Consider the following 12668-nt stretch of genomic DNA (forward strand, 5'->3'; position numbering starts at 1 on the left):
AACTGATAATAAGCATTCATCCGACGTAACAGCAAGTTGCCAAGTTGAAATAGATCACCCGGATTATGCTAGAGATAGCAAATCATTTCCAACACACCTTTTTAAGTTTTTAAGTGCGACAGTTTGTTGTTGTTGGTATATATGGCAGGCTGTAGAATCCAATTAAATTTAACAGCTTACCGCCCACCCTCTTCCCCCTCTACCTTGCAACCACTCACCAAGTAAGGATTTGGGCGGCTGTGAGGAGCATGGCGAGAGATCATTAAATTCCAGCAATTTCAACGGTGGAACAGAGATATAAGAGGATTACTTCCACTTGGAAACACATTCCATCAAGGTGGTCTTCCCGTGGAATTGTTGTATTTACCAACCCAAAATGAAAGGGACACATTGTAACAAGATCCGCTGTGGATGGGTACCTAAGTATGCCAAAGGTCAACCGGCGGCAGTACGACTTCTGACAAATTTGCGGATTGTTTCCATCATTATAGGTCTCCGGATTGAACATAATAGTTAATTGGCTGATAATTTGACACGATAGTCCACATTTACCTATCGGGGAGTACTGGGATTCGAAAATCGAATCGAGGTTCATAGTCTAATCTGCTAATATCGAGGCCATTTGATCGAATTCGAATTAAGGGGCTTGCGGCAAAATGGAGTCAGCTGGATTTTTTAAAATTTCTAGTGGTAGTATTTTATTGTAGTAATAACATTTCTACCAGAAAATTCACCATTTTGAATGTGGTTGGTTGCTCAGCCCACAATGTGCAGCTGACTCTTTTTGACACTTTTTTTCCAACGAAAATTTCAGCTTTTCTACTCCATGCAAGTTACTTCCTAAACGTTTTATAACAATAAGACACCAAGAAAGGTATTAAAATAAACTAAGTAAGTACATGATGTTTGGCCAACTGAAGAACGGAAAAATGTAGTAGCTAACTTAATATGAAGCGAAAATGCTGAACTATATATAAACTACGAATCTGGATCTTTGGCATCATCAGTCACATCACTTTTGTCATCACGGACAGCAGTAGTAGTGGAAGCACACCATAGCCAAAAATGCACGCAGCTGACTCCTTTCTGCACCGCAACGTTGAAGGAAACAACTGCAAAGTAACTCGTAGCTCCGCTAGGAGTGCTCCAAACAGATTTCCCTCTATGTCATTCGATTCGGGCCGTTTTTTGACCTACGTAGCTGTAAAAATACGCGAAATTTAAAAAAAAGGCAGCTGACTTCATTATGTCCCGAGCCCATCATTTGTTACAACGACATAACTTGAAATTCTCATTATGTAGGTACCGAATTATAGCCATCCTGGCGAGGCGGTCTCTATCAATTTAGTTAGGCCTTGACCAAAAACTTTAAGCGCGTGCATCTTTAAATTATCTTATCCAAACTGGCCTAGACGATATCTCAATTTTGGTACACTCTGTCCAACTTCTATAAGACCACCCTGATTCTATTTCGTTGCAACACAAACAGTTAAATACATTCATATATTGTTGCATGCTTAGAATAAAGTATATTTAACGTCAGCTTCGTTTAAAATAGTTGTTTGTTCATTTATTGTGCTTAAATATGATAATTCCAGCTGTCTGGTTTCTATAAGACCATTTCAAAATTCACAAGTATTATCAATGAAAAATTCAAAACGATCGGCCGATTTAAATGTCAATAATTGCCATTTCGGTTAATAATCTTGAAAATCCGTGTTGGAATACTATTTACCCAATTCTGCTGAACGGATTCTCGATATTTTTCCATGTTTCCAAAATTGCGACTTTGAGCTCTTCAATCGTGGTGTACCGCTTTCCCTCAGTGTAGATTCTGAGTACAAGGATGCCCCTGAGATTTTCAACAGGATTCAAGTCTGGAGAGGGAGCCGGCCAGTAAAAAAATTATGTTCTTGGTTCTTAATACATTGCTTAGTTTCCTTGCTGGTATGAATAGTAGCATTGTTTTGCTGGAATGTGAATTTTTTATGACGAAATCCACACAAAAACGGTTGGAGGGAGGATTCTAGAATATTTATGTAATCCTTGAATGATGTGAAAGCTATCTTGAGATTTCCAGTTGCACAGAATCCCGCCCAAACCAGGCACGAGTCTCCACCGAAATTCCTGGTTGAAAAATACTGTTCCTTCTTCCGTAAATCACGCCAGTACCCGTTGGAACCATCAGGACCATCCAAATTTAACTTTTTTTCGTCAGTGAATTTTTGTTGTTGTCTCTATTATAGTGACTTTTAACACATTTCGGCTGGTTCGTCACTTTTACTTCCATTTTTGGAAGAATGTCGGGAGTTAGAATTGAACTCGTGATCTCTGCGTGAGAGGTATGGATGTTACCACTACGCCAGATCGCCTCCACATTTCGTCAGTGAATATAACCTATACATTGAAGAACTTTTCGTTATGGTATATAGCAAAATATATTCTTTTGGAAACATTCTTTGTCACAGCATACCATGTCCCACAGTCGGTTCATGTGAGCTTTGGCAAAACTCAGACGTCTTCCGATGTGAGATGGTGTAAGATAAGGAGCTTTAACCTTCAAACCCTCTCTATGTGAGGACTTTTTACCAAAACTTGACGAATTGTCACCCGACAAACATTCAAATTCAAAGATTACTTTATTTGCATAAGCGGTTTTGTGGCATTTGAAGCTGGTCTAAATATTTTCCGCTCATCCCGGTCAGAGAGCTTCGATCTACGTGGAGCTCTTTCTTTCTTACCGTATCCTTGAGGATTCGTCAAATAATTGAGCACTACTTGATAGGATCGCCCAATCCGACGAGTAATTTATCTGATACCAATATTTTCTTGATGAAATGCATCGATTTGTCTTTCTTCTTTCTCCGTAAGCACTTTTCGCTTCGCCATTTTCCAAATTTATTGATAAAAACAACTAAAACGACAGAAAATGTAACTGGTCTTATAGAAACTTGACACTTTAAAAATACATAAACATTCGTTTACGCTCAGCGCTTACAGACACACATATGAAAATCATGCAGTGTATGGTAGTCACCAATACGTACACACTAGAATATAAATTGAAGCATTGTTTGTTTACAATGACACAAAGCAGCAAGATCATATCCTGGTCTTTACCCCTCATTTTTACACATACATAACGAATTTTGTGCCGACTGAACTAGTCATTAGCAGCTCCATCTCAGATTGCAATGAAACGTTGTGGGTATAAAGACATTGGTCATTTAAGCTACGTTGCATACTTATATCTCAAATAAACTACATTACATTTTGAAAAGGGCCAATTTTTTTTCCTTAACTTTTACAAAAATTTCTAACTCAACAACTATAGGACCTAAAAATGTGGATCAAAGAAGAAAATATAGATTTTTTTTCGAATATTCATTAATAAATATAAAAATAAACTTTTGAAAACATACACTGAGAAAAAAAAATTAAATAAATCTTTCTCAGAAACTTTTTTTTTAATTTCAACAAAATTATATGAATAGCCCATGAAATAATCAACAAGTCATCCATACATTGGTAGCCATGCAAGTTTACAGCGAAACATTTTTTTTAACAACTTTTTCATGTTTTCTTTGAATAAATAACAACTAAACCTAGTTTTTTTATTGTTCAGATAGCGATATAGTGTTTCTTTTTAGTTTTTTTCTATCTTTTATAACAGCGATACCTCAACTGTTTTTTCAGAGAGGCCACAAATACTTGTTAGTCACGGTGCAGCTGGCCGTGAGACAAAATAAATAAATAAGGGTGGCTGCTTTGTTAACGTAGGACTACGAAATCATATCCGGTGAGAAACAAAAACATTATAGAAATTCAAGAATGATGAACCGTTTATAACAAAAGTTTGGTAGCACTGACAAGAGCCGATAAATTAATGACGATTCTTCACCGAGTCAAGGGCATGAACGCTACACGAAGCATTAAACCGTCAACTTGTGCACATTTCGAGCTAACACCCGAAACGACCATGTGCCGCTGATGTCTAGAGCGACACTGAAACCGTAAACTGAATATTCAAGCAGTTTTTCAGTATCTATTTGCATAATAACATTTCCAACGTTTCCAAAAACAGCACCCCAAAGAACACTACGAACTGCAACAGAAAACCAGAATAGGGAGTCTCCGTAGCCACATTGGTTGCGCGTTCGCTTAGTAAGCGATCGATCGTGAGTTCAAAACTCAGGGCCCTCACTGACCATCTTTTTGTTGTTACAGAATAACTACGTCCACGCAGCATTCATCAGGGATGGAGATCGATCCACGGTTGAAATAAGATCGATTCGTCCATACAACTACTCTGCTTTGCAAGAAACATCGGGCTGCTGTTCTATAAATAACTCAACAATGACCAATCAACTGTCTCCGCTGTCCGGTCTTACTGGATAATGGAAGAACAGAAGGAAAACTCTTACGCATGAATGGCTACTGTGTAAATGTGTACTATATGCAATGGTATAGAAGGGAATACTCTAACGCCGCAAAATGGCAACAGTGTAATGTGCTAATTATGGATATGATAAACATGTGACATGTACACGATTAAAATTCGGCTCTGCTACAGCTAAAATGCAAATGAGCCTACAATAAACAAAAAGGATAAATAAAAAGAAAACCAGAATCCAATCGGAAGTGTGGTGAGATGGCGGCATCGACTGCAATCGTCGCGGTACAAATTTTCGTCTTCAGTTTTCCACCGAGGAATTCAGTTCTCACCGCTGCAATATACCTTTTGCACATTCGGCTTGAAGTGCGCTACACTTTGATGCCACTTTTAACCCGGTAACAGTGCTCGAATTCACGAAAATTAATTGATCGATCGGAAAAAGTCGCTAATAATTCATTTATGATTTATCAGTCATCCCACTAGCGCTCAGATGGCTGTGGTCTTTCTCAATGCCGAGTCTTTGGTTTAATTTTCATTACTTTAGTTTAATTTGCCTTTTTAAGGCTAGAGGTGAATGAAGCTCCTCTCTAGCAAAAAATATGAAAATTAATTCGCTTTCGATTACTTCGCATATTATTTTAGAATGCATCGACATTTTTAAAATAACCCTTAGGTAGAAACTGTTGGATGTTCTAAACAGGCTCGAAGAAGCACTCTCTACCAGATGGCTTGAAAATCGACGCGTACTCCCCACCGAACAAAATTGCACCACTGTTTGTGAAATCTATTTTCCATTTTTCCTTTGTATCGCAAAGACAAAACAGCTGTGTCTGACATCAGCATTTAGAAAAAAAATCTCAGTTTTCTCGCCCTACCATTGTAAAAGGCCAATTTGGAAAACTAAGCCAAACTCTGAGCCTTGAGAAAGGTCATTTGGAAAACCTCGCTGCCGTGTGATCGCTAGCTGGATGACTAATGAATCGTGAATGTTGTGTTTATACGCGAATAGCTTGTTTATACTCATTAAATTGAGAACGGGTGGAGCTGCATTTGCTATTTGTATGTCATGAAACGTGCCAGGTTTTCTGGTTTAGCGCCCTTACGGAAAGACGTAGTCCTCCGTCAAAAAGAAAGGTAATAATTTATTAGGTTTCCGTTTCTGTGACACATACAAAGTAATTTAAAATAAAGTAATACCAGATAGGCCAACCAGAAGAGCCCGCCGGGTAAAGCTGTTTTGTAGTATTTGAAATATAAGGCATTTTTGCATGGAAAACTAATGTTTAACATTTTTGTTCGGAAATTCTTGATAGAAACATCTATATATAAAAAAGCTTGCAGAAAATGTCAATCGCGAAGATTTACACATAAAAATGTTATGAATTGTACATAAGTAGTAATTTTTTGAAGAAAACATGACACAAATGCCCTGCCTCCGAAGTATGGGTGACTTGATTGTTATGGGCTATTCAATTTTTGTTTCAACAAAAATGCATTTTTAAGAAACATAAATCATTAGTTTTAAAATAATTTTCTTAAGTGAACATTTTTTTCCAAATTTAATGAAAATACAAATTATTTCTTGCACTTTTTTTTAATTTTTCATATCATATAGTTTTCGGGTTAGAATTTTGTTTCTAGAAAACAAGAAAAAACTCAAACTAACAGAAATGTCTTACTCAAAACTGTAAAACCTAAATAATTTAGGTCAGAAAATTAAATGTCAGAAATTGTTGAAATTTTGAGGCTTCAATCAAAAAATGAAAAAAATTAAATTTTTTTTTTAATTAAAATTAATTTTCCTCAAAACCGAATACATTTCAAATTCCGATAATAATATATCAATCCTTACAATAACCAACAAGTCATCCAAATATTGGAAGAAAGGTACTTCTATGAAGAAATATATCTTCCAACAATAACCTTTAATTTTTTTTCGTTTTTTGAAAAATTACTGCTAATGTTCTACTCGTAACATTTTTGTGTGTTAAATCTCTCGATTGACATATTCTTTTTCTATTTAGAAACATTTCAAATCAATCCTGAGAATATCAACACAAAAAATGTTACGAGTAAAATTTGAGCTTGCAAAAATGCAAAAATGACAATACAATACAAAGCTGGCGTCTTTGACAAAAGTCCTTATTTCAACATTATCTAGAACTTTCCCGAATACACTATATGGGCATCTCAACTTAAAACAGAATTAGAATTAGTTGTACTTTTTTCACATGAAAATGTTGCTGAAAAAATTTCTTCCCTGTGTAACACAAGTTCTGTTTAACACATTTGATCTCTGCCAACGCGTTCACTTTCACAATTGTACCGCGGGCGACCCGTAACAGAGTGCTGTCACGGTCGCCATGTAATGTTACTCCACATGGGGCGCGGGATTCCTTTCTCGACGAGCAGTGCTTAACACGTTCGTCGCCCAACGCGACGTTTTTGAGTTTCTTGCAGGGCCCAACTTGCGAATAAATTATTAAATGAAGATCAAACTTAGTTTGTAGATAACTTTTACATGATCTAGCAATGTTTGTTTTCAATTGAAAACGAATTGATGGCAATAACCTGCAGTACAAACCATCCGTACTATAAATTAACAAAAAATATAGTATAAACAGTATAATATTATGGTTATAATTTTATTATTTTTCTTCATATCCTATAGTTACATTTAGGTGCATATTCTATCAAATTCCTTCTAAAAATCCTATTCAATTTGAACGAGGGAAGTGTAACCCATATGTGGGTGACGGGGCGTCGAAAGTGTTAAACACTTGTATATTTCCAATCATGCCCTTAAATCCAATCATGACGCGCGGTTTTATGTGGGTCTGGGATGTTGGTAAGTTACATTTCATTAAGTGAAATGAGAAGAGCAATTCCCAATGAAATTGACAAATTATGAAACATGAGTATTTTTGATTCGAATGAAAGTTTGTATTCCGTTTGGGTTGGAGGAAAAATGAGTTTTCCACAGTAATTGGAAAATTTTCGACTCAAGTGTAACTCTGAAATTGGGCGTATCGATTTTAGTAAGAGAAATCTTTGATAACTGATATCTTAAAAACTATGTGTCGTGCCGAAATAGTGTGATTTAGAAAGAGTTAAAGAGTATTGATGTTTAAACGTGATCTTCAAATCTTTTTCAACGTAACTCCTAAACATATATTTTTACCATAACGATGTATTTGGAAAAGTTGTTGTAAATTATAAGCAAATTCATAAAATTTCATGAACATGACGGTATAACACGACAAACATATTGAAAGGTTCTATTTACTATAGAAAGACAATTAATTGGAAATATTTTTTTAAATATCTCGAGAATGGCTTTATTTATAAGGAGATTGAAAATGAGATTTTTTGTTTTAATCACATCATGATTCATAATTTGTGGCTAAAGTTGATAGCTAACATACAATAAATTTCGAAAATTCGATGCTCCACAAAGTTCGTCAAAATTAGTTTTACTATCTTGGACCCATTTTTTGAATTTTATTCATGACTTTTTTTTGTATGAGAAAAATAAAAAGAAATTTAAGAAAATATATTTTAGATATTGATAACTAAAGTTTTTTTTTCGTAAATAAAAAAGGGGACTATTTTTTTCTCAGTATATTTTTTTCACGTTTAAACGTAAATAGTCTATAACTCTTTCTAAGAGTTATAGAGGCTCATACTACTTGAGATAGAAATTATCAAAGATTTCTCTTACTGAAATCGATACGCCTCATTGAAAAGTTACACTTAAGTCAAAATATTCCCAATTGCTGTAGAAAACTCATATTTCCTCCAACCCAAACGGAATACAAACCTTCATTCGAATCCAAAATACATGTTTAAAAAATCTGTTATTTTAGGACGATTTCATGTGGATTTGCTCAGAAGAAATATGAAGCGGAAAAGGGAAATGTATGGATGATTTGTAGGTTATTTTATGGGCTATTCATATATTTTTTTGAGAATTAAAGAAACAACGGTTTTGAGAAAGAATATGCTTTAATTTTTAAAATATTTTTTCAGTACAATTTTATTTATGTTTTTTTAGGCGAAAACTAAATTTCCTTCCTTTCCTTGACAATTTTGTAGGGCTTATAGTTTCTGAGTAAGAAACTATAATTTTTTTGTAAAAATTCAAGCAAAAATATGGCGCTGTTTTAAAAAGTAGTCTATTTTTTGGAGATTTCAAGTATTCAAAGTAAATGACCAATGTTTTTATACCCACAACGTTTGACTGCAACCTGAGGTGGTGATGACGATGGCCAGTCGAGTTGGACGGACTACCTATGTTTGTGGGGTTCCTGCTAACATTCAATATTGTTCTTGATATAGGTATTGAAACCGCAGAACAAAAGAGGGAAAGAACAGTTCAAAAGAACTGATTCACTTAGGTGACCGATAGGCGGCTGAGCCGTTCATCAAAGTGAAGTCTTCTATCCGTCTCAATTCCAGGGTTTGGTTTACTTACGTTTTCACATGTTTTTTCGTGACGGACAAGGTGAGTCGATGCATATCAAGAATTATTCTACATTTGCCGATGTTGAGCACAGGGCTCGGCATAGTCATAGGATAGTCAGCTGACTATCTGACTGACTATACCCGTATTCAGTTGGAAAGTTTTTCCACCATAACGACTAAACAGTCAGTCGGGCGGGCGTTTAATCGCTTTCCCCCTCTTCGACTCGACTATCTCATTCTATTCTTCACAGCAAATTGTCTTCATTGCATTTTGAAGTGACTTCCCCCAAAACTCTCTCTTTCCCATGTATCACGTATGAATGCATCGATGTTTGAGTTCAACGTGGTTTGTCTTACGCTACAGGTGAGCTAGATTTTTTTTGTATCGTACACGAAAATCACTCACAGATTTCGGGCTCTGGTTGAGCACTTATTAGAATCAGAAAAGAGGAGATTATTTGGAAGATCCCTAAAGTTTTGACTACAGCCTGGTTTAAAGCGTTGAACGTTGATAGAAATTTCATTAGGAAGGTTGTTGTCTAATTATTGACGTCTCCATCATGTAGGATAAACGAAAGAAAAAAGGTGATCGATCGATTGATATTTCATAAGGGACGATTATATTAATGAGAAGTTTTATGTACATTTATGAACATCAGAAACAAGAAAAAACCAGAGAATGTCGAGTTTTTCGTGTTATTGTTGGTATGTCTAACTAATATTTTCTTCAACAGTTTGCTATTAAACATAGAAAGTATCAATAAAAAATGGTTCAGTATTCTTTCTACCGTTACAACTGTTATGAATCTTATATATGTCCACTTGTTTATGATGTTGGATACTGTATAGTGATTTCTTCCGACAGCAACTACTATTTCCCATAATGACTCTACTCGTCAGCACATAGTCATTATCATTATACGCGTAACAATATCCATTTTAATAAAAACTTTTTCAAACATGAAAAAAACCAAAATGAACACTACCCAAGTATTGTTTGGGTATTGACATTACACATCGACGAGGAAAAATACGCTTATTTGCTATATATGTTCTTACCTACAAGGTTTGTTTGTTTGAAGAAATTTAAGGTGTTCGCGGGAGATGTTTCAACGCCTTAAATAGAGATTTTTTCAATTTTTAGGTTTAAATAATAAGCCAGAAAATTTTTCGCGGAATTTTATTGCGCGTATAGCTAGTCAAATGTGTGAGTAATTAATATGCATCAAAAGAATAGTAGTATTAAAAATATTTTGTACCAAATGTTAGCAAATATTTACGTTCGACGAGGTTAAGGAAAGGCTCAATAAATATCAAAATTATACTGAGCATATTTGAGAGGTTGTTTTTTCCCATTTTTTCTTCGTTTCATTTTCGTGACTATGATTGAATTCCTTAAAAAAGGAGAATTCAATTATATATTTCATGGTAATTTGTTATGTTAGGTGATAAGAAATTTTTCGATAAAATCATAGAAGTCTGACATTTCTTGAAATATTCTTTTCACAGATATACCATACTCCTTCATTCGACTTTATTCAACGAATTTTGAGAAGTGTGTATTGTTCACGCTTCCTCCTGTGAGGCATCATAAATTTATATAAAACACCGTCATCATCTTTCAAATTGTTAATTCATAAACAATGCTAGAACGCGTTTTGTTTTCCATCCTATCGGAAATATTCACCTTCAATCATAAGAAAAGGCCTAACCCTGATTCATGAATATTTCCTATCGGATCCTTCCGAAGTATCGCGCAGGAAATGGAAACGAAGCAAGCAATTTCCTGCCAGTCACTTTTGTGTCCAGCGAAGCGATCGCTGTTCGGAAAGGTGTTTATTTTCGAACCCTTTTTCTTGTGTTTCTTCATGTTTTTCGTCCACATTCAAAAAGTACACGGTCGAAAGACGATAAACTTGAAAGCACCTTCCCCTCGAAATATGATTCACATCCATATCGTATACATTCGGCTGGTAGGACCGTGACGCTCAAAGATGTATCATCTTTTTTGGGCTCGTTTAACACGAAAAATTGGGTCAATTTCCTGAAAACAAACTTCTTATCCGAGGATCCGATATGTGGATCCGGGGATCGGCAGTTTCCTTATCAAATTGAAAATGTTTCCGGAAAACGTCCTACGGCAGGTATACCGGTATATGGTGCCTTATTTTAAACCAGATCGCTCCCGGCGATAAAGCATATGTAAACATGGGTGATTGCATGACGACGAAATCGTATCGCATGAATTTCGGCTTCTTACTCCGAAGTCAGATAACAAATTAGAACCTCTAATGTATTGAAAAAATATTTTTCCGAGCATTGAGTTCTTCGAAAGGTTATGTTGGGTCTGTTTGCTAATATTTTTCAATGGAATAAAACTACACCATACTCGTTCTTAGATTTTATAAGAATTGATAACGCTACCTATCGCTTTATAAAAGTTCAGGAGGTTCCACTTCGAATCACAGCACCATATTGTTCTTGGGCTCTCTGTTTATGTTAATGTAGCAAGGGGAAAAACTCCCACTGAAGTTACCGGCAAAGAATCACAGCTGTGGCGAAATCACACATCAACTTCCAAAGCGCATCTGTTATGAGAAGGTTGATTGAAACGTACAGCCCAAGAAAAATAACAGCGATGCTTTCTCTCCTGGAACGTTGGTTCCGATTCCTGAAACTGGCAGAAAGCAAACATGTTTCCAAATATTTGTTTAGACCTCGGATCTCGAACGAGAGTAAAAAACGCCATTGTGTGCAGCAATTTTTCGATGTGAAAAGGCAGGTAAACGGACATGGCACGAGATGAAAATTCTTCATTAAACCAGCGATACGCATGATCGACCCGTATCGACATTGAAGGGAAGGCGCATTTGCTCTACCTTCCCTGATTGTGTGCCAAACAAGTGGAAGCAATCTCAAACATTCATGGTGCACAGCTGCGGAAATTATGTAATGACAAAGTACGAGCATCCCTCCTGAAGATTAATCACAAACAGAAGCTTTTACTTACGCGAGGTTTTTTGGCATACTGGCCGGTGCGAACATCGCGAATCGTGGCAATGTCGAGCAGATCCATCTCATGGTTCTGATCCACCCAGTACAAGTAGAACCCTTTGGCGTCAACCCGTACCGTCACTGGAATTCCATTGCAAGAGTCCTAGAAGCAAGAAAAAAAAACACACACAGAAAATATGTAATGAATATGGAACGCAACGTTGGGAGTTGGCGGAACCGCCTCAACCGCCCTGCCAAAAGTAATTAATTATAACGTAAACAAAGTTGTGAGATAAATATATATATTTTGTTGTGTTACAAATTTATAATCACGATGTAAAATATCGACTGTACCACACGATCGGCTCAAGCGAAATATTTATTGTATACAAATCAATAAAACAAGATGAAATGAGTCAACGGAGAGCGCCGGGTAGTGTAAACAGTGCCCCGTGCTTTGCAGTGCTTATTGGACGCTGAGCTCGACGTTTCCAACAAGCAGAGGATGAATGCGCGTAAAGTCGAGCAACATTTCTTCTTAATGAGTTTTCGCTGTCAAATTTTGTCATCTCTCTCAATCTCCGGCAGAAATATGTTGTTCAATTTCCGTCTAGAAGGTTGGAAAACATTTCATTTTGGTTAATTTATATATTCATATGAATTTGGTTTGGTTTTTGGCATACTAGTTCATTTCTCAAACTAATTGATATTAATTGGATGTGTAATGAAAATGAATATAGAGTATTAGTATGGTTGTTGAGTGATAATATTGGATATTCTTTTCGTTCAATGTTCACGTCGAGATCTTTCCGTT

General features: G+C 36.0%; 1 protein-coding gene across 2 annotated transcripts in view; it reads right to left on the minus strand.

Moving 5' to 3' along the window:
• Positions 1–12668, minus strand: part of LOC129777142 (1-phosphatidylinositol 4,5-bisphosphate phosphodiesterase classes I and II) — a 339666-nt gene that overhangs the window by 147377 nt on the left and 179621 nt on the right. For both annotated transcript variants that reach the window (XM_055783222.1, XM_055783221.1), the window contains exon 3: positions 11871–12017. In XM_055783222.1, the coding sequence (XP_055639197.1) occupies positions 11871–12017 (147 nt within the window). The remainder of the gene's footprint in view (positions 1–11870; positions 12018–12668) is intronic.

Source organism: Toxorhynchites rutilus, chromosome 3 (genome assembly GCF_029784135.1).
Source record: "Toxorhynchites rutilus septentrionalis strain SRP chromosome 3, ASM2978413v1, whole genome shotgun sequence".
NCBI lineage: Eukaryota > Metazoa > Arthropoda > Insecta > Diptera > Culicidae > Toxorhynchites > Toxorhynchites rutilus.